General features: G+C 41.1%; 1 protein-coding gene across 1 annotated transcript; it reads left to right on the top strand.

Annotated features, from left to right (window-relative positions):
* Positions 1 to 245: 245 nt before the first annotated feature.
* On the top strand, positions 246 to 13,289 carry LOC109393554 (voltage-dependent L-type calcium channel subunit beta-2-like). The gene is made up of 3 exons (XM_019662916.1): positions 246 to 1,252; positions 10,197 to 10,289; positions 13,230 to 13,289. The coding sequence occupies exons 1-3, from the start codon at positions 1,133 to 1,135 to the stop codon at positions 13,287 to 13,289; spliced, it is 273 nt and encodes a 90-aa protein (XP_019518461.1). The 5' UTR covers positions 246 to 1,132.
* The last annotated feature ends 8,395 nt before the right edge of the window (positions 13,290 to 21,684 follow it).

Genomic DNA, 21,684 nt, shown 5'->3' with positions numbered 1-21,684 from the left:
CCATATATTTGACCCCAGCTGTAAATGTCTATATGTCTATTTCAGTATAAAAAATTGTATCATTACAAAAAAAAGTGCTGATGCCTAGAAACCTTGTTCTACAAAGAATTCCACTGTGGTAAAAGTTGTTGAGATAAGAGGCACCCTCTAATAGGAAAATGTGTCTGACTGGAATATCTGAATGGAATGCTATAAATGAAATATTCTTGCTATGGCTATTACTCCCTTATCAAGAGTTCAAGATCTTAAGGAAGTGCTTATTTGGTCCAAAATGTGATATTGAGCCTTCTCAACTCTATCGAAAAAGTCCAGCTCTGTGAATTAGTAATGCCATTTTGTAAAGATGAAGACAAACAAAGAGTCATCAAGGAAACACTTTGGGCTCAGGTTGCAAGTGGTCACTTGGACCTCGTAGAGAGGCCAGCTGCAGATTTGGGTAGGACTGCAAACCTCAGGTCATCCATCAGTCCCAGTTCTTTTCTGCCTCCTTTTATTACTGTCATCAGTGCTTTCCCCTGCTGGCGGGATGTCCTTTGTGGACACTTGCTCTCTGGGGCCGCCCGAGGCCTTCACAGATTTCAAACGTTCAATTTAGGGACGGAGCCTCCCAATCTCTGAAGGGATCAACCTGTTCTCCCACAGGCTCGTGGGGTCCCTGCGCCGCCCAAGAAAAGGCAGCGCCGAGGCGCCAGGCCGCGCGCTTTCGTGGCTTTGAAAACTTTCCAGCGCGCGTGCCACGGCGACGCGCAGCGGCCTTGGCGGGACCCACGCGGCCCGCGCCTCCTGCGGGGAACTTTTCAGCGTCTCGGCCGTGTCACTCTCGCTTTCCGATGCGCCTCCCCCTGGCCTCGAGCTCCGCTAGCTCCCTCCCTCTTGGCGAGGACCGTCCCTGCGCGGCTGCTCTGCGCTCGCTCTGCCGGGGCCGGCCGCACAGCTGAGGAGCCCCTCTCCCCGGCCACCTCCTAGCTCCCTTGTGTGTCGCTTTTCCAAATGGCCCGGCCGGGTCCGGCGCCCTGATCGCCAGCGAGCGCAGTGCCGAGCACACCCCGGCAGCCCGGAGCAGGGAAGGGCGGGGTGGGGAGGAGGGGACCCGCCGAGGAGCCGGCGGCTGCTTGGAGCCGACTTTTCGCCAATGGTCCAAAGCGACATGTCCAAGTCGCCTCCCACAGCGGCGGCGGCGGTGGCGCAGGAGCTCCAGATGGAACTGCTGGAGAACCCGGCGCCCGCGGGGGCGCTCGGAGCGGCCGCACAGGTAGCGATAGTGCCGCGCCTTCTCCTTTCTTTGTGAGCTGCCCGGGCACAGACCTCTGTCTCCCCCCGGCGCCTCCTCTGCTTAGATCCCTCGCCCCGTCGTTCCCTCCTGCTCGGTCTCCTCCGCCACCTCCGTCTTCCCGCCCTCGCCCTCTGCCACCCACCCTCTTCTCCTGGCGCCGGTGACCCTGCCCCTGATCGCCTTGCCCCGGCTTCCATTTTTCTCTGCCTCCGAAAACCCAGTGGGAAGGGGCTGGGCGACCTCCCGGTTTCCCAAGGTTGTCGCCGGGCTGCCCCTGTCCGCCCTCCGCGCCCCTTCCCGGGAGAGGCACATGGAGAGACATGAACCAGGCGAGCGGACTGGACCTGCTCAAGATCGTGAGTCCTGGTGGCGGGGAGGGGCTCCGCTTCCTGTAGCTTGGGCTCCTATGCCGACCCTTCTGGACCAAGCTGTGAGCCAGGGTGGGAGTGAGGGGCGTTTGATGGAGATGGGGGTGGGCTCCTGTCTCCTGGGAGCAGCCCCACTGCTCTCCCTACCTGGGGCGTTTCACCGCCTGGGCAGCTCAGGTCCCCTCGCCGCACTTGCCTAGGTTTGCCTGGACACCTCGTTCGTCTCTCTTAAGAAGAAAAGCAAGCTGGGAACGCGAAAAGTTTTTATTTTTCCATCTCCCCTGAAATGTTATCCATGTCTGAGAGCTCCGGGACCACCTTTTTCTCCGATGAATGTTAGTGGTTTCTGGAAAAATTCCGGTTTGCTGCTGTTGTGAAATAGGAGATGTCAGTTGTAGGCGTTGGGAAATGAGAAGGTGGCTTTTACGTAAGGCTTTGGCAGGTACAGTGTGGATTACAGACACCTCCAGGTCTCAGAGGTAAGGAGTCTCTCAACTTTTATCCCAGCAGGGGAACGATTTAAGACTCCTCGCTGTGGGCTGCTTGGCGAGTGATGTGTGTGAAGGGCCCAGGGTTACATTTTAAGCATCATTTTGGAGAAATGTCTCTTCTTTGCTTAGCTTGTTGATTTCAAGCCTACATACATTTGCTCGATTGTAAATTGTGGTAAGATTGTATATTTTCATACTTAGATGAAATTTATAAATATGTAATTTATATATTTTATATTTACATCAGCTCAAGAGAGAAGATGTTAGAGTGTTATTTGCTGTAGTAATGGGGGCGGGAGTGGGACACGTAATGAAGGTTACAAAATGTGTTGTTACTATTGTGGTTTTGAGAGGTGGTGTTTCGAAATTGACTGTTCCAGATATTTTAATACTGTTAATAAGAACAGTTCCAGGGGATAATATTGGAGCTTTATTGAACTTGCGTTTACCACTGGGAAGTACACGTGCTAACTTAAAAAGCATAAATGACTTTGATTTGAGATGGAGGAAGCATGCAGAAACCAAGAACTTGTATAATCAGAAATCCATTTCTCCTGTAGAAGTAAGATAGATAGATGTTATAGTCTGCCTTGGGCTGTTTGGCCACTGTACAACCAGGGTGGGGACCTGTAACTAATCTCCTGCATTAACATCTAGCCTCAGCCAGAGGACCTGAATCCTTACCAACACATATCACATTTGTTCTAGACTCTTGATTTTGTCTAGTCACTTAACAGGTTAGATGCACGTGAGAAGTGCCCTCAGAGACCTCCAGGATGGTTATTCCAGGATGAAGGTCTTGAATATTGATAGAGGAAGAAAGAACTTTTAGATCTTCTTTTCTCTTTGATCTTCTTTCAGGTATTTTTTTTAAAGTTTTTGTTCCTATGATAAAAATAGAGTTCCTAAATTTCTGGAGATCAAAGTTAGGGCTGGCAGAACGCACGACTGCATTCAGATAAGAGACACTAATTCATTTAGTGATTTATATAGTCAAACCTAAGTCAACAAATATTTATTGTATGGTTGCAATGTGGAAATGATTCAGATGGGAGAACACAAACAGTTTCTGACTTCAAAAGAACTTATATTCCAGTAGCTGCAAGTGTGGCGAATGTGTGCGACACTTGTATGGCATGGGACTATAAGAAGTCCTGAATCTTATTTAATTTCCAAAAGGTAAGGATCACAGATATTCTATTTGGAGTAATCTGTAACAATTTCATAGAAGAAGAGGCATTTGAGAAGAGACTTGAAGACTGGGTTAGATTTCAACAGAGATTTTCCAGGGAGATGGTGGGGAGCTAACTATACAGGAAGCAGAGTCACAGAAGTTAGAAGTCTTAAAGCAGACATTTGCTGTCCCTAGTTTGAAAAGAGTGCAGAAAGGTACAGATTAGGCATAGTTAGGCAGAAGACAGGCAAGGCAACAGGAGGCCACATCTTGGACGCTTCGAATCCGGCGGTGTATGAAACGCTAGAGAGCCGTGGATAGGGTTCAACAATGGAGCTACTACGTAAGGGCTCATTCCAAATTGTCACCTGGGAAGGTTCTGGAAGATAATTTGGAGCCTGAGGTGGAGGTACCAGAAGGGAGATGGACGGAACAGTTTGGACAAGAGGTAATAGGCCTAAACTAAAGAGAGAGAACAGGTAATGGATATAATGGGCCTGTACATGAGCCATTGCACAGATTCAATCCATAGGAACTGGCAAGCCGTTGCGTAGATGCATGAGTGAAAACAGAAAGGGAGGAATCGATATCATAAGCAGTTAAGAGGAATAAATACTCAACTGCATTAGCATCCATCTCCTTTCTTTCTCTACCTTCCAAAAATGAAAGTACTGTTCCTTGAATTGTGTTCATAGCACATCCATTATTTAAGAGAAATGTTGCCTTATTTATTTTCTGTCTAATGAACCATGGCATCATGGGGCTGGGGACACTTGGCCAAGGCATCTCTTCCACGTCTCTGGGCAGGACAGGCCAGCAGTAAAGCTGACTGAGGAAGGAGGCTGTCTCAGCAGCACCCCCCTTTTTTTGTGACACTGAGTCATCATAATTCCACTTAGGAATGGCATTTTCATTTGCAGTGGTACCTCTAAGCCATCATTGGTTTTTAGAATCCTTTCTATTTCACCTCTGGATTACATTGCAAGTTCTGTCTGAACAAAGCAAAGGGCGTATATTCACAAACTGCCCATTCTCCTTTCTCCTTTTGTATGTCAGTAATCCTGCCTGGGGAGGGGGCACCCTCATACATTCCAACCCCTTCCCTCCAGCATGCTGTCATAAACGAAGTGGATGTACGTCTTCCATGAGAAGCGAGTGGCACTGTAACTGCCAGTTCTTGAATGTTCTTATGTAAGCACATTGCATGGCTTTCTAAAGGTCACCTGTTGCATAGTTTCACTGTGAACTTGGATGCAGGCTACTTTCAAGGTCAAGGCGCTAATTTCGGACTCTCCCTCCAAAGCTCCAAATCTGTGCTGTCCACTACAAGTAGCCACCCGCCACATGTGGCTTCCGAGCACTTGACTAGTCTGGAACTAAAAAGCGCTGTAAACATAAAATACACACCAGATTTAAGAAACTTAATATGAAATAAGGAATATTTAACGTCTCGTTAATAATTTTTGTATTGGTTACGTGGTGCAATAACAGTTTGGATATATCGAGTTACATAAAATACATTATCACCTGTTGCCATTTACCTTTTTTTAATGTGGCTACTAGAAAATTTCAATTACATATGCGGCTTATAGTATATTTCTACTGGACAGCATTATTCTAAACAGTGGCACTGGAAATTCTCCCAGGAGCTGACTCCATCGTGTATGAAGCCTGGGTAGATGAAGACAGTAGCTGAAAGGGATTGAGACGAGAAAGGTGACAGAGGAGGCAGTGCTTGAGAAACAAGAGCAGTATCTCAGCACCTTAGGCCTCAGCGAGATTGTAAGCGCCACCTCCAGTCACACCTGAAAATGAGCAGTCACCAGAGGGCCTGTTTGTTTTGCTCCTAGCAACAGCACCCAGCTGGTCCCACCCCACCTGAGGTGGCCAGGTGCTTTGCAAGCGTGCTGTAGCAACACAGCCTGGGAATGGCCACATCCTGAATCTGCAGCAAAGAGCTTTATCTAAAAAGAGCTGCCGTCCTTGTCCTGTGGGTCTTCAACCACGTCCGTCCCGTTTTCCAGAAACATCCTTAGGTCCCATGTACAGCTTAGCCTTTTGCTGTCTCCAAACATAATGGTCATGAGTCTTATGTTTCATGGTTTGCTCACATCGTCATGCCTAACTGTCATCAGTTTTCTCTTGAATAGTATTTTTGTTCTGGTGCAGCATGGGGGAAATTGGAAAGCATGCCAATCAGAATTTCTGCGTGAGTTTTAAAAACGCGAAATGTAATAGCCTGACTATTTGAGTGACTGGAGGTTAAGTTGATTTTGCAGTTTTATGTTTCTGTTCTCTTGGTCTTTCTTTTTTTATGTAAAAACTTCGTTTACCTGTTGCTGCATTTAATTTCTTTAAATTGTACAGTAGGCAGCTTTGGTCCTTTCAAGAAAGGCTGAGCAAGCTACGTTAACCCTGTAGTGGGTGGTGGCATGCTTTAATTTTGTGACATTGGGACATATCTGTAGCCATCAAATGGTATATCCACTTCCTTTCACAATTACAGGGAGTTAAAATTAATTATGACACCACTTCAAGTAACTGGGTCTGTCTTGGAGTTCTTTCCAAGCCTGGCTGGAGGTAGATTGTGACAAGGGCAAGGTTGGTCCCTGGCCTTCTCCGCCCTCCCTGCCTCTGTACTTCCCCACTAGGCATTGCTCTCTTCCCTTCTCTACCTGCCAGACTGTCAAAAGAGCTCTGTTTATGCTGTCTCTTGATTCCTTTCTGCTTTTGTGTAATCTGATCCATATAGCAAACAGTTATGTGTCCCTTTTTCTAGGGAGCTAACCTTCTCTCCTAGTAAAAGATCTGACTACCTCGTTTATACTAAGCTATTGGAAAATGAGATTTCATGTCTGATTCTTTTACGGATAGTTTTGGCTTTGTTTGCTTTGGACCATAAAATGAGGCAAATCTTTAGTTCGAACGGATACATATCATAGAATGCTAATCAAGTGGTATGAAAGTAATTTCAGGCACCAGCATTACACTCATGGGGATCACTTTAGAGATAGAACTGTCCCGTATCCATCCATCACAGAAGGCACGTCATTCTCAAAGCTGCCCCCAAGGGCTGCCAGGCCAGCTTTGCCTGTACAGCTGGGCTGAAATCTCCACTTACCTGGCAACTTCTATAATTAATTACTACTGTCTACTTCAATCATGCAGAAATCCAATTTTAATTACCTGCAGAAATGTGAACATTTAGTTGCTGATTTTGAGACTACAGTTCAATTTTTAAAGTTATGTATTTAGTATCAAAGGAGACATTCGTTTACATGAAGCTGATCATCGTGAATGTTGGATATCTTTTCAATATGTCATTTATATATTTGTGGAAATTTCTTAAGGTTTTTTTTTAGCTTCTGAAATCTTACTTAACTTGGTTGTTGTTTTAGGAGAAGTAAAGGAATTCCAATACACAGTTTTCTCTTTTTTGCTATGGTGACATCATTTGTTTTTATTAAGCTGCATGTAACTAATAGGCAATGAGAGGAAATTAACAACTTTTCAGACTGTTCCAAGAAATACTTAGGGGTCTGGATGTGTCAGGGAGAGTATTATGGGTTACACTGTGCCCTCTAGCCAACTCTCTTTTTTTCTTTCCCTTTTACTTCCTGAAACCTGTGAGGTTCTGATTGTTAACTGTTTCATATATCAGGTGCTCATATACTTGGTGTTGCCAAAAAATATTTAGAGAAACCACTGGTCATAAAAGTCACTGCATGTGAAGTTGTAGCTTAATGAAGAAAACTGTACTTCTCCAAAATTAGTCAAGTAAATATTTGAATACTTAATCTTTCATGTCGTTTTCCATTTTGGGGATGTTTAGCCTTCCCTTTTTTTCCCTTTAATCCCTTTAGATGAAACACTCTAATTTTTATTTTCAAAGATTTAGAGTCACTAAAAAAACAAATCATTCCGGCAAGATGGACTTAATTTTCAATATGCATTGAGTTCAAGGAAACTTCACTTTGTAATGGTAGTGTAAATTTTCACTAACATTTTTCCAAGTACACAGAAGCGGACTCTTCGCTTTTCAAAAGATGCTTTACGTTTTTTCCTGGATCCTGGATGTTGTTATAAAAATAACTAATCATTGAGTAGTTACTCTATACTTAAAAAAAAAAGAGGAAACTGTAGAAGAGAAATTAATGATGAAGTTAGTAAAAGAACAGAACAGAGGTATTATTAAGTCTATCTATTTATTTGGCTTTTAATAAATATATAATGAATCAGAATTTGCTATAACACTATGAAGGCATGAACAAGTTAATACTCTGAATAAATCATCCCTCATAAATTTAAGTGATGGAAGGATGATATGTTTTTCTCAGAATCACCAGTTCGTACGCAATTCAGTGTGCCACCGTCGTTTTCTTAGTGTGCAAACTGTGTCTTAGTCCAGTTAAAATCTGTAGTAATCCAATGTAAATACACTGCATAGGTAGCTAACCACAGCCAAAACAATGCTTATGAACAGTATTCCCAGGGACCTAGAAATATTAATGTGATTTTTTTTCATATATTTAATTTCCTGCAGAGAACTGCAGCTTTCCCTGGGACTGTATGTCTTCAATATTGTGTGGTTCTCATGTGCCTGTTGTACAATTGTGAACAGCCATGAAAAAGCTTACACACCAAAGCAGCTGACTAGTAAAATGTATTTGTCATGAAAAATCTGAAACAAATGACAATGATAGAGCTTCAAAGACTCTATTTCCACCCGTTTCAACATGGTACTGGAAAGACACATGATAATAGGATGAGATTATATTTCATCTTAGTTTTCAGTGATAATTTATGCTCCTCATGAAGATAAATAGTGTATTTAACATAGATTTGCCTCCATCCCTCCCAACCAAAGAAACATGTTAGGTCCGAAAATTGTTTCAAGGCCTTAAGTATTTTGCCATATGAAATATGTATTTTTTTTTAATTTTAAGGAAATTATCATACTTTATTTTAGTGTTCTTAGGCCTTGGAAGACACTTCTGTCCAAACCTTTACATAATAATTGGAAAAGGAAGAATGTTGTTGAAAGAATGTTATTTTTCAACAGTTTACTGAATAATGTTTACTCAAGTAAGAAGAATAAGCTGTTAAGTGAGGAGAACCTTGTATAATACATTATGAAAGCCCAGTTTAGATGATCTTTCCTTTTATGAAGTTGAGAGTTAATTAAATGCCATGGAAACACATTTGTATAATATAAATCCCTTAGCTACTTGGAAGAGAAAAAATATATTTAAGAAAAGTTTTTCCTTTAAGATTATACACCCCTCTCACTGATTGTAAATGCATCTAAATTACTCAGATGTTTGTACTGGAATGGATTTCAGCTTGCCTAACTGCTATGTATATAATGGTTTGTGAGATATTTCCATTTTAATGAAACCCATATCAGTAAACAAAGTATAACAAAGTTAGCATTTTCAAAACCTGAACAGGGTGATTTTGAAAAAGTAAATTTTGTAAACTCTGATAATCTAATGAAGCCTCTGTGAGCCTAATCATTCTGAACATGTTATATACTTTAGCCCAATTTCCCCCCACCCTTCCAGCCCTAATGTGGGCATCCGTTTTTTTAATATATTGAGTCCTTACCATGTGCTAGGTCTTATACTGAATGCTATAAAAAATATTAGTTCATTTAATACATAAAATAGCTCTGTGACGTAAGTGTTAATACTCCCCTTGTAAGGATGACAAGACTGATGGTTGGAGAGGTGAAAAAAATTGTTCAAGATTTGCTACAGCAGTATCCCAACCTATGTGTATTTAACTGTAGTGCTATTTTTCCACTTATGTTTTAATGTTCGATGTTTGCAATAACTATCTGTGGCTAGAATTAAACATAGATTGATACATAGTTTATTCTTAGAGCTTTCAGTGTAAACTGCAGATAGAGTAAAAAAAGCCAGTTCGTTCGTAGATGTTTGTGTTTGGCCCAACTCTATTATCGAAATTGTCTTACCTTTAACATCCTGTTCATAAATGCTTACTTTTTCATTATTATTATTCCATGAAATTTATTTTTCTTGCCTTCTCAGCAAAATCACTAAGTTGTTAAAAAAAATCACAAAGAAACACAAGGCTTTTCACATCATGTGCAAACATGACCACCATGGGCCAGAAAATTTTACAACGTATTTTAACTTCATGAAATTCACTACCACTTAGATATTGATTTCACCATCTCTCAAAGCACTCTCTCCATCCATACAATAATCTGAAGAACTGGCACCCATGCTTCATTCATTCACGTTCCACCTAGACTTACAGACATAAATTTAAAGGTAATTAATCAGGATTCATATTGCAAAGTGTCCTTCTGGCCACTGTATGCAGTTCTTGTGAGTACCACTCCAGTATAGGAGTACCCGTGGAATTAAAAATTAAAGCATAAAAAGAAGCAAAAAAAAAAAAAGAAAAAAAAAGAAAGGCCTGCTCCACACTGCTGGAAAACAGTATTTCATTATGCATGAATATATTGCATTCATGCTGGAAGGTTTTGACAAGTTACCTTTTCTCTCACCTTACTGTCCCTCCTGCCCTTTTACATGCTTATTTTTAAATGCTTTATCTTTAGTGGATTTTGCCTCCTGACAACAGTTATGCTAAAAGGTAGCCTCCATTGTTTTAATTATGAAATGCTTTTTATTAAATCATTCAGTGCCTTGTCTAAAAATTTCTCCTCCTGATACACTCACTGATTTGAAATAAATATTTGTGATTTCTCCAATAATAACTTTTTAATAATGCCCATATGATGGCAATTCATTCTTTACTTTCAGTCCTGGACATTTTCTAAAACTAGGCCTGGATTCCTGTGAAAGGGTCTAACACTCATCACATTTTTTCTTTCTCTTCTCCCCCACCTCTTTTAGTCATATGGAAAAGGCGCTAGAAGGAAAAACAGATTTAAAGGATCCGACGGCAGCACATCGTCTGACACTACCTCAAATAGTTTTGTTCGTCAGGTAAGGGAGCTCTTATATTCATGGTTTGGGGAAGTATACTAAAATGAATTTAGTTTTGTTTTAAGTGTTGTTTGACACCATGATTTTTAATATTGATGTAGTATTATTGTGTTTACTTTTAGTTGAAGTGAAAACGGTACCATTTAAGGGCATAGTTAAAAATGTTTAAATATTAAGCGAGACTGTGAGTAATAACTACACTCCTAGAAAGTTGGGAAAAGACAAGTGTAAACTTCCTGACAAAGGATTTCTTGATAACACAATAAGTGAACTTTAGCGGAAATGATCACAGGTTTCAGAGTGTTTTTTTGTTGTTTTTTTCTTCTTCTTCCCTGGGCGAAGGCAGGCAGTGGGTACCCACGTCACCAGCTATGGAGCCTGGGACACTGGTGATCCCCTAGCTTGCGTTGTCTTCCACTTCCCATCTGGAGTGTGGATTGGAAAAGAGAAACTTGTTCTTGGTCTTGAATTGGTTGTGGCTACGAAGGTTAAATAGAGCACAGAATATCTTTGTGACATGATTTCAGCTGCCCTTGGTGACATAGCCTTCATTTCTGTTAACACGTGGTGTAGTCCTGCCCAGCAGTTTGGAAATGGCCCCTGAACAGGCAGTGTCAGGAACCCTAACTTATAAACACTCTCATCTGTGATAACATTAAAGCACTTTAATTACCTGGGGAGGAACACAGGCAGCCAGATCTCCGAGGATAACAGCTTACATGTGGAGACTAATGCCCTTCAGGTGTCGGTGAGCATGTCTGTTCATCTAACACTTCTCAGGGGAGAGGAAATTGCGGAGGGGAGTTCTAGAGAGAACCAGCTTTCCTGGCGGAGTCAGGACCACCGGTTTCCGATTGGTGTGCTCATAATCTCTTGTCAGTCGTCACATCTCATTCCCCGAACAGCAGATGTCAACTGGAAAAGCTGCTCCATTTCTTTGAAAAGAAAGCCACTTTTCCCCAGTGCTTCGTGTCCTCCCGACCTCTCCACACACATGTTTCTCCCTCACTGTTAATGAGCAGCTGTTAAGCTTAAACTTGTTCACCTGCTGTATCCGTGGGGGCTTTTATGCTTGGCTGGTTGCTGCCGCCTCTGCTGTCCCATAGCAGACAGAGGGTGGTCCCTCTGCCACCGGTTCCCCGCTTGCAGCATCAAGTACACCAAAGGTATGTCTGAGTAATTGACAGGCAACTGGACACGTTTGGGTTCTGGTCTATGCCAATTGGGAATTGTTTCAGCCTTTAGTAAAGGAGTTGGTTAAGAAGGAGCAGAACTTTTTGTTGTTGTTGTTAAGAAACATTTAGAAAGAGAAAGGAAGTTGAAGCCAAGTGAAGTCCCGCCCTGGAGCTGTGTTGTAACGGTGTCGGAGAACCTGGGAAAGGCTGTAAGAGGAGCTGACGGTGTGCAGTGGCCTGTTGTCGTCGTGGGCAGAATTCCAGCGTCGTGGTCCTAAGTCTGAGTGAGGGGCCTTCAGAGATGGTGACTTAGCTTGGGCGATTCTGTTAAAGGAAAGTTACTTAAGTCCTTTTCCATTTCACGCATCCGTATTTATTCTGCCTCTGGGACAAGGACGCTGAACGTAGAGAGCTAGAATCCACAACTGTGAGTCATCATCTCAGGGCCAAACATCAGAGGATCTGAAACAGAAACAAATAAGCTTCTTAGGATGCATAGTGGCTGCAGCAGAGCCGCACAAAACGATAAGCAGCTTGTCAAAATTTCATGGAAAGAAAAACATGTTGCAAGTGAGCAAGATATTGCAAATAGAATTAATAGGACAGAGCCGTTATTGCTCATTTTAACTCTGTAAAAATGTCGCTGACAGGCAGTCGCTGGACCCTAATTTTCCAGTTGTCTCTTTGGCTGTGAATTCCCCTTTCATGGAGTTTTGAGAACTTAATTTGTAAGGTCAGGAGGGTTTGCCCCTGTGTAGAAATGAACTAGAATGTGTTTTTCCTCATTACTTCCTCTTGACATTGCGTTCTTGGTTAAGTGTGGGAGATTCTGTGCTTAAAACACAATTATAAATGATAAAGAGAGCTGCTAAACTACTTAGTGTAAATTTAGATACAAGTATATATTGCCAAAACATGTGAGCATGTAAGAAGACTAAAAAAAAAAAATCCTCAAGGACTATGTCTTTGAATCTCGGTAGAATGAGGTGCTTGTAATGGCATGGATTTCGGGTAACAATGACACAGGCTTTGCGAACCCTGAAGGGTCAGTTTGCCTCTATCACAGAAGGAAAAACCAGCGTCTTTGGCAAGAATGCTCTTACGCACTGTATTTTATTTGGTAATTTAACCTCTATTCTGTTAAAACAGTATTTATATTTTGCTACCACTTGAAAACAGGTAAAAGCCACCATGAATTAGCTAAATATTTAATATATTATGGTTTCATCAGAGAATTTGCAGAAAAGCATGGTAGAGAGTAGCAATAAGCATACGTCAGATTAAATAATTTGAAAGAACCCCTTTTAAGTGTTTTCTTTTTATCATAACTAAATGTTTCGTTAAACAAGTGATTTGTGTCAGTATACAGGCGTACCTCAGTTTGGCTCTAGACCACCACAATAAAGCAAGTCGTAAGCTTTTTGCTGGTGAAGGGTCTTGCCTTCAATTTGTGAAAAAACACATCCTTGAGGTGCAACAAAGTGGAGAGCAACAAAACGAGGCATGCCTGTAGTACTTTTCATCCTTGTTCCAAACCACCCAGCTAAGGAAGACTTGTAGAAAGATTCCTACCAGTGGTTTTAGGATAGTGTTTTTAGGATGAATGCATGTAAAAGTAGCCTTCTTCTTTTAACTGCCTTTTTTACAGGAAGGTAGGATGTCTTTAGCATGGTAAACTTTCCCTAGGCATCATGATTTAAAAACAAATGAAAGACAAAACAACAAAAACCCAAAACAAACGTTTCCTTCGTTTTTTCATCAGCAGTTGCTCAGATGCCCTTTTGTGTCACCATTCCAGCATATTCTGCCACCTTATTGGAAATGAGAAGCAGATTAGGAAGAGTGTTTGTTCCCTTCCTCCCACAAGAGTCAAAGAAACACGTTTTTTGACTCCTGAAAGTCTTTTTTTCTTTTAACTTGGATGTGAACTCAATCACCTGCTGTTTGGGAATGAGATCTGCCTGAAGCTGCTTGTGGGCCCATGAATCGCCCCGTATTGTGAATCTGGCTAAAGTTAGGTGCACATACAGAGCCTAGTTTTACATTAGGCCTCTCTAGCCATGGTTTTTTTCGGTTGATTAGGATTTTGCTTTGTTAACAGCCATTTTAATTTTAATTTTAATTTATTAAGGGACAGAAAGTGTTAAACATGACTTCTAGGCACCCTACTTAGAATTAATGAAGAGTAATGTTCCAATTGGTTATGTATTCCTAAAAGGTCTTTAATACAAGAAGCTTTGGTCCCTTAATTTATTAGTGAGATAATTAAGGTATTGAGGTTGTCTTTGATTCGAGTATATACTCTTTGTACTCTCTGGCTCTGTGTTCTGAATAGATACGTCAATAAGAGAACTTCGTTTATCATAATAAACCATTCTTAAAATCCTTTGCATTCTGTGCCTTGTGTCAATTTATAGTCTATTAAGATAATTACATTGTCATACAATTTAGCTGTTTCCTCCCAGCTTAAAAAAAAAAATCCCTAAGCTCTGTTGTCTCAAAAGGAAGAACTAGTAGTTTATTTGAGCACCAGAACCTAACCAAGTAAATTAATTGACTGGCGTGAAAATAGGTGGTTAGGAGTAACAAGGCCTGCCTGACACTGAGAGGTAGAACATTCGTGCTGTTCTTTTTGAGAGATTGTGCAAGAACTGCTAAGTGTATGAATTCTTTGATTTGGCCAAGGTCAGGGAAGACTGTGTACGTCTGCAAATAAGTAGTGGTCATCAAAGTTAAAACAGCTTGTGGGGAGTGGAGAGGGGAGTGTTAGTAACTATTCAATCGGTCCAGTTACTTCTCTTTTTTTTTTGCTCTCTTCCTGTTTTTTTTCTTTTTCTCTCTCTTTTTTTTTTTTTTTTTAAAGTTTCTTCATTTTCTTAAAGGCATGTGTTCTTGCTGGCTACACTGATGTACCTGGCAGTATTCCTAAGATGAATACCAAATGCTAAGGGAATAACTGACTGCCAGTTTGCTTTATTTTTTATGATTCCACAGCATGGTACCTTTGATTCGGCGTATACTGTCCTCTGAGTTCTGCTATATGCTCTGCCATGTATGGCCAGGACTCACGAACTGCTTCCCCTGATCATTTTTATGGGCCACCCTTTTGTACCCACTGTGTCTTTTGTGTGGAAAGTCGAGCCTTAAAAATTAACAACTCTCTTTGGAATTTTCAAGTGCCATTCTTTTGGGGGATTTGTGGGGAAAAACACTGCAACTGACCTGGGGTTTTGCTCGCCAACATAAGAGTATATTGTGGTTGTAACGAAATAATCCTGTAGCTTCTAAGGGCTTCCAGAATACCAATCGGGATGACAAAATGGAACGGACCAAATATTTAACAGAAGGTTGCCTGACGCTTTCGGAACACGGTATTCTAAACAAATTCCATTGCCTTCCAGTACCATGTTCTTGGTGCAGCTTTTTGGACCTTTTATTAGTTCAATTTGGCTTTAAATACGAATGATTAATCACAGAGACACACAGTCTATTTTTTGGTTTTGTTTTGCAAAGACAGATTAAACTGCGATAATGATTACAGACTCCAGGCCTGCATACACTGATATGTTTAAGGTTGGATAAATCTTTCAGCTCTTAAATACTGGCTGGTTGCCTTGTCATGCTGTATTCGTCACAAACACAACTATAAATAATAATGCAGTAGATTTATTGCCACTGTGATTTCCTGTAAATGTCTTTCTATCTTATTAGGAATTCACTTAGATTTTGTGAATGGCAGACTATGTCCTGAGCCCTCCTAGGAACTTTTCTTAAATATATCCATATAAAAATAGTGAGCTTTTCAGTGAAGAAGTCCCTTGTTCTTTCTATAGCATGAACCTATATCCCACCATTGATGTTTTTCTTTTTTTCTTTTAGGAAACATATACTTTAGAAAGTATCAAAACAAAATTTAGATTTTTATACTTCAACATATAATTAGCTTTAAGATGTCTCTTTTAACATAATTTTTGTGGGAGAACATGGATACAATTACACATGATTATATATAAAATCTCCCTCCTCAGATTGTTTTCATGTATTTGAAACACCTGCCTATAAACTAGGTTTGATTAGCGTCTCTAATTGTTAAAATAATTTTGTGGTGAGTTGAGACACTTTTTATCTTTTTCCTGATATAAAATATAACATTTTAAAACTCAGAATTATTTCTGCAGGTGTTTGTAGTTTCTTGGGTTCTCAGATATGTTTCAAATTATAATATACTTTCCACTTAAGCACCATTTCCTCCCATTATTATTCATCTTCTGCTTGCCAATCCACGTAAAGTCTTAGAAATTATAGACTGAGAGTAACTGAAAATTTACAAGTGGCCTAATATGGAGTAATTCGTATGACTAAGAAAATGGAGTTTCATTAAACACTGAATTTACAAAAAGTATGTGTTTCAGTTGAACCCTAAACTTGTAGGAGTGCTGCTGAAGATCGGTTACTTAGCTTAAAGTTAATTATTCATGTGTCTCAGGGCTTCATGGGCATTGTACCCAAGTAGTAGTCTGGTGGAACCAAGGAATCGTTCTCTCTTCTCTAAACTGTCTTTTATAGCTATAAATATTGTCAGCTTCTCCCCTTATTGATTTGTTTCTGGGAGTCTTCCTGTCTGATGATTATCAGATACTAAAGAAGTTCTTTTTTGAGATGTTGGCTTACGTCTGAAAAATATTTGCTATGGTTGAGTTCAACAAGGACTCATTCCAGTGTTAACTGTTCATTGTTCCACATTCGTGACCAAGCACGTGTGTTTTTTGCAAAGACCTGAGGTGGAGAAAAGGAACTGAGCCCCCCACCCCCGCCCACAATCTTATCATGCTTCCTTTCACCATCTGCTTATTTTAGAGTTGGAGGATGAAGGGCAGGGGGGGGGGGGAGCAGGAAGATGATCACAGGAGGAGGGGAGAAGCTTTATAGAGTCTTCCATTGACTCATAATTGGGAAAAATGTAGCTAAAGCTCTTCAGGAAGTCTCTGTCCCCTGCCACCATCTCACCATCTGTGTCATCCCTCCCAACTGTCATCAAGTTGAGAGAATTATCTTGGCTTAGGGCTTTACATCTCCCTTCATATTTCCTTGTGTCCTTGGTATTTGTAGAAAAGTTCCAGCTTCCATTCTTTCTTTGATTTGACACCTGGTACCAGGAGAGCCCAGGGGGCAACTGGATTGTTTGGACTTCTGACAAGGACAGTTTGTTTTGACTCAGCTTTCTCCTCTCCATCTGTCTGAAAGTCTGGACAAAAACCTCACCGGTTTTTCTTTCTTGGAAAGTAATGTTTTTCTCTGAGCCCAGGGTCAGATTTTTTGTGTAGATGTAAACCTTGAAGCTTACTTCCATTTAGATGTTTACTCCCATGGAAAGATGTGTTGATTTCTCTTTGGTCTAGGTGCGATATCTGAAAATTGGAACGTGGATGATTGCTTTATTTATTTTGTTTTAAACAACTGCCACAACCAAAACAAACAGGCAAACTTTTCATTTGAAAGAACAGTGACATAGATGGTGTACTCATTTGCTAGAGCTGCAGTAACAAAGAACCACAAGGCCGGGTGGCTTAAACCACAGAGATTTATTATCTCTTAGCTCTGGAGCCTGGACGTCTGACATCAAGGTGTTGGCAGTGAAGGAAGGATGGCTTGTTCTGATGCTATGAAGGAAGGATCTGTTGTAGGCCTCTCTCTTTGGCTTGTAGTTGCTATCTTCATGTTCCCATGCTGCTGTCTATAGTTTTCCCTTTTTATAAGGACATCAGTCATATGGGACTAGGGCCCATCCTAATGATCTCATTTAATTTAATTGCCTCTATAAAGATCCTGTCTCCAAATAAAGCCACATCCTGAGGTATTGGAGGTTAAGACTTCAACATGTGAATTTTGGCGGAGGGGACACAATTCAACCCATAACAGATGGTGACTCTATTATAATTAGCTTCGTGTATAAATTTTTGTTATTCCATGTACCATAAGTGTTTCACATGAAAATAGGCTTGCACTAAAAATCATTGACCCAAAAGGCCAGCATATATCAAAAAGACAGAAAAACATCTTTTGCCAGAATATGAAAAGAGTAAAAAGGTGCACCTCCCACATGTGTCACTATGATTCATAAATGGAATAGCATGTATTTTTTGTAATCACCCTAATAAATGCAACTAACATCTTATGGACCCACTTTAATTTTCTTTATGTTAAATTTTTTTTATTTAGACTATTCAGTTTCTCCAAAGTATAAAATCTCCTAAGGCCTTCACAACTTGTACCTAAGGGTGTTTCAGAGATTCCTCAAATATTTTTACAAGCCTTGGGACTTTTAAAAATTAAATCCATCAGTATAACCCAGAATCTGGTTCATACTTGAGCATGATTTGTCTGATGGGTAAAATGCATGTGAACTGTTGCATACCTACAATAGATGGGTCCTTTGCACTTAGCTTCATGACAACTATGAATACACACGCATGCACACACACGCACTTATGTGTGTGTGTTTTCTGTGACTTTTAGCTTTTCCTTTCACCCTTTCCCCTCTAATATTTAAAAACAGCTGTATTTTGAAAAATAAGTATATGCCTAAATCAGTGTCCTTTAATGTGGTGTGAAGATTTGAGCTACTATTTAAAAGTTATCTTTATACTTGCATTTCTCACAGTGAATAATTAATGCTATTGAGTTCTTCCAGTTATTACTTCAAGCTTATAGACTTTAAAAACCAAGAAGAATGAGGAATTAAGATCCTCACTTAATCTTTCTCTCTGACAATTACAAGGAGAGCTGGAGCCGAGGAGAAAAAAGCCCCAGGGTGGGTGAGAATACCCTGCTCTGTATTAGCTACTTGTTGGGGGGTGGGATGGGGGGATCAAAGATCATAGGTCATCTCTTCCTGATTTATTCAATTGATGCTTACTGGTTCACCAAGGTGAGGGTCATACAGAAGAATGTTATTTACTCTTTCCAAGGTCTTATTTCAAGCAATGCTCCTATACTAAGCAGCATATGTTTAAGAAGTCCAACAGAAATCTCTATTAAAGATGGGACAGCCAAGTGTGTTGTTAGCGCAGAGGGCTGGACACGTGCATTCAGGAAACAATTCCTAAGGGACTTGAACACTTACTTGTGGTTAAGCACTGTTACCTGGAAGGGATCAAAGGATCAGACTGGGTCATAAAGGAAAAAACATTAGGTAGGAAGCGGCTGCTAGGGGAGTTGTAAACCAGGGCATGACTTACTGACATGGAAACAACCAGCTTTGAACCTGACGGATGCCTGCGTTCTAGCAGAGAAGCAAAAGAAAGCCCTGAGCGAGCCCTGAGGAGGAGATGTTTTATTCTGAATAGTACACATAGAAAGCATGTGAGCATTTATCCCCAGAATAATTTTACCTTTAAACTGTGTAAATTAAAATTTTAAGTTAAGAATAATTTACAATTGGAAAGGGAAGTGCACACAGTGTGTTCCTGGGATGGTAAGGCGTTCCTGGGATGGTGTGTGTGGTGGAGTGGGGTGTGTGGCGCGATGGCTGGGAGCTGATGTTGGAGGTGTCAGAGGCACCGCATCACAGCCGGCCTCTGCCGGGACGAATTTTGCAGCATCCCGGGGCGAGGAAAGGTTGGAAAGAATTCACTGATGGGTTGGCTAGTTGGAAAACCAATCATTGTCAAAAAATAAGTTTGAATAAAGACGATAGTAATAGCTAATGTTTGTCACACACGGATGGTGTGCCGGCCGCTCTGGTAAGTGCTTTATTTCATCAACAACAGCTCACTGAGGTGGCTGCTATGGAGGCCTTGGTAGGTTCACTAATTTGCCCAAGTTTCATACACTTAAAAAGTACATAGTATTTATTGGAGCAAGTTGGCATACCGTGGGGAATGGTAAGGTGTTTGTGAGTCCACGGGAGACTTTAGACAGTAACTATACTCAAAATCTGGGGAAGGTGGCCTGGTGGTTCTGGATTGCTAGGCCAAAGCCAGTGACCATGACTGTTCAAGGCACAGGATCCAGCCCCCTGAGCCAGGACGCTGGCCAAAGCTGGGCAACGTGCTGGGTGCCAAGAGCTGAGCTGGCCGGCCTCAAGTGGCGCTCCAGCACCCTCAAGGGATCAGGTGCTTTGGTTCAGGAGGGCCATCTGTTCGGTATGGAGTATACGTGAAGCAAGAGAGGTGCTCACAGTGTGTGAGTGAATGTACAGATATCAGGGGTACCATTCTTTAAGTTTTTCTACAGATCTGAAATATTTAAAATAAAATCGTTTTGGGCAAGAGGAAGTGGTGGGGGAGTGCTCTGGGAGAGAGACCAGGACCCCAGGACGGGGTTAGAAGAGCGGGTGCTTGATGAATGTCTGCCCCACAGAAAAGGGGTCATGTCACACCCTCAGGGATGCCCTAGGCCACGTGCTGCCTGCCTGCCTGTCTCTTGAGCGATGTTTCCAGGCCTGCAGGGCCTGACAGAGTTGGGAGGCATGTGATGTTTTCTACTGGCCACCTTATGACAGACTTATGCATTAAAAACAAAATGCATTTTTTTAAGAGACAGAATAAAACCATGTACAAACTCAATATTAGTAGGCTTTCCTCAGAGATGTCAAGTTGAAGAAGTTTAGAGGGTTTATAGCCCCAAACAGTGGCTTATCTTAATATCCTAGTGTGGCTTTTTCAGTAAATTTATGCAAACCCCTTTGAACTGGTGCTAACAGCCATTTTCCCTTGAGTAGAAGTAGTCATTAGAGGTCCTAAGTTGAAAAGCAGCTCTTCTCTGTCTGCCTCAGGCCATTTGTTTGACAGAGAGCAGTCATTTGAGAAAATGAGGTTATTTGGTTACTAAGAGACGCTGCCCTTTACCCTATCTAATTACCCTCTTTTGGAAGAAGAATTACTTAGTATTTGTAGTATTTGTTGGACAACTCTGTATGTTCATGGTCTTTTGGGGGATGTTTATAATATTTCCATAAAATGGGTCAAAACAGTTTTACTAGCATTTTCTACAGTTTCTGTTGCCGTTGATGCAGGAAGCCTCAGCATTCTGAAGATGTGACATATAATATGAATGTAATAAACTCTATTTTAATGATTAAAAAAATAAGATTGCATGTAGCCTGATCTTCAAACTCAGTTGTTTCAGGTCCACACATAAATATTTGGGCTTATTTAATCCAAGCCGAAAAGTAACTCTTGATTCAGGATTGAAAGATGTCTATATTTTATTATGAAACAATTTCTGTGCGTGCGTGTGTGTGTGTGTGTGTGTGTGTGTGTGTGTGTGTGTGTGAAAACAAGCCAAATGCACAGGTCCTGTATGACTTTGCCAGACTTTATTTGTACTGTTAAGTTCTCTTGACTGGTCTTCATTTATTGTCTCCTCACCCATTCATTTATTCATTTATTCACCACCGTGTGGAGTGCCTTTGCAGGCACTGGGCCAGACAGAGAAGAAAACAACAAGATTTTTCCGGTTTTCAGATAAATAAGTCCTGGAGATAGAATGTACAGCATGGTGACTATAGTTAACAGTACTGTACCGTATATTTGAAAGTGGCTAGGAGAGTAGATCTTAAAAGTTCTCATCACAAAGAAAAAAATTGTAACTGTGTTGGTGATACATGATAACTAGACTTACTGTGGTGATCATTTCACAGTGTATATACATGTATCAAATCATTAAGTTGTCACAAAGGAGGTTATCTCTGAGCTGGATATTGATGAATGAGGAGAAATGTTTGAGGTAAAGAAATTGGGAAGGAATGTGTCAGCCCTGTGCCAAGGCAGAAAGATTAAAAATGGCGTGTTCCTTGTACTGGGGGTTGGTGAGTGGGTGGATGGGAGATGGGGCCAAACAAGTATTGTTGTCTGAAATTGAAACATGAAGAAACAGTATCACTGGGCATGTGTCCCCCATGATACATGTGGTGTCATCCGGCTTTTCTCGTCGGGACCACTTCCATACCAGGTTCTGAATGAGCTGCTCAGGATCTACTCTATCTCAACAAACACCAAATAAGGGTTTCCTTTCATAGCTCGCTCTCTTAGTGTGGGGCGTCTTAAAGGACTGTATGTTTATTAACAAGCGCCATATGCCTTTTCATTTCCCTTCAAACTGATGCTGGGTTGGCCATAGATGTTTATATTTCTGTGCCCTGACGGGTTTTAAGTTTGTGGGTCAAAAATGTGGTGTTTTATTTTAGATTTTTAGATCAAAAGTGATCTATTGGGACA

The sequence above is a fragment of the Hipposideros armiger genome, unplaced genomic scaffold (genome assembly GCF_001890085.2).
Source record: "Hipposideros armiger isolate ML-2016 unplaced genomic scaffold, ASM189008v1 scaffold_383, whole genome shotgun sequence".
Classification (NCBI taxonomy): Eukaryota; Metazoa; Chordata; class Mammalia; order Chiroptera; family Hipposideridae; genus Hipposideros; species Hipposideros armiger.
The sequence above is the reverse complement of the archived record's forward strand: the minus strand, read 5'-3'. Positions and strand labels throughout refer to the sequence as shown.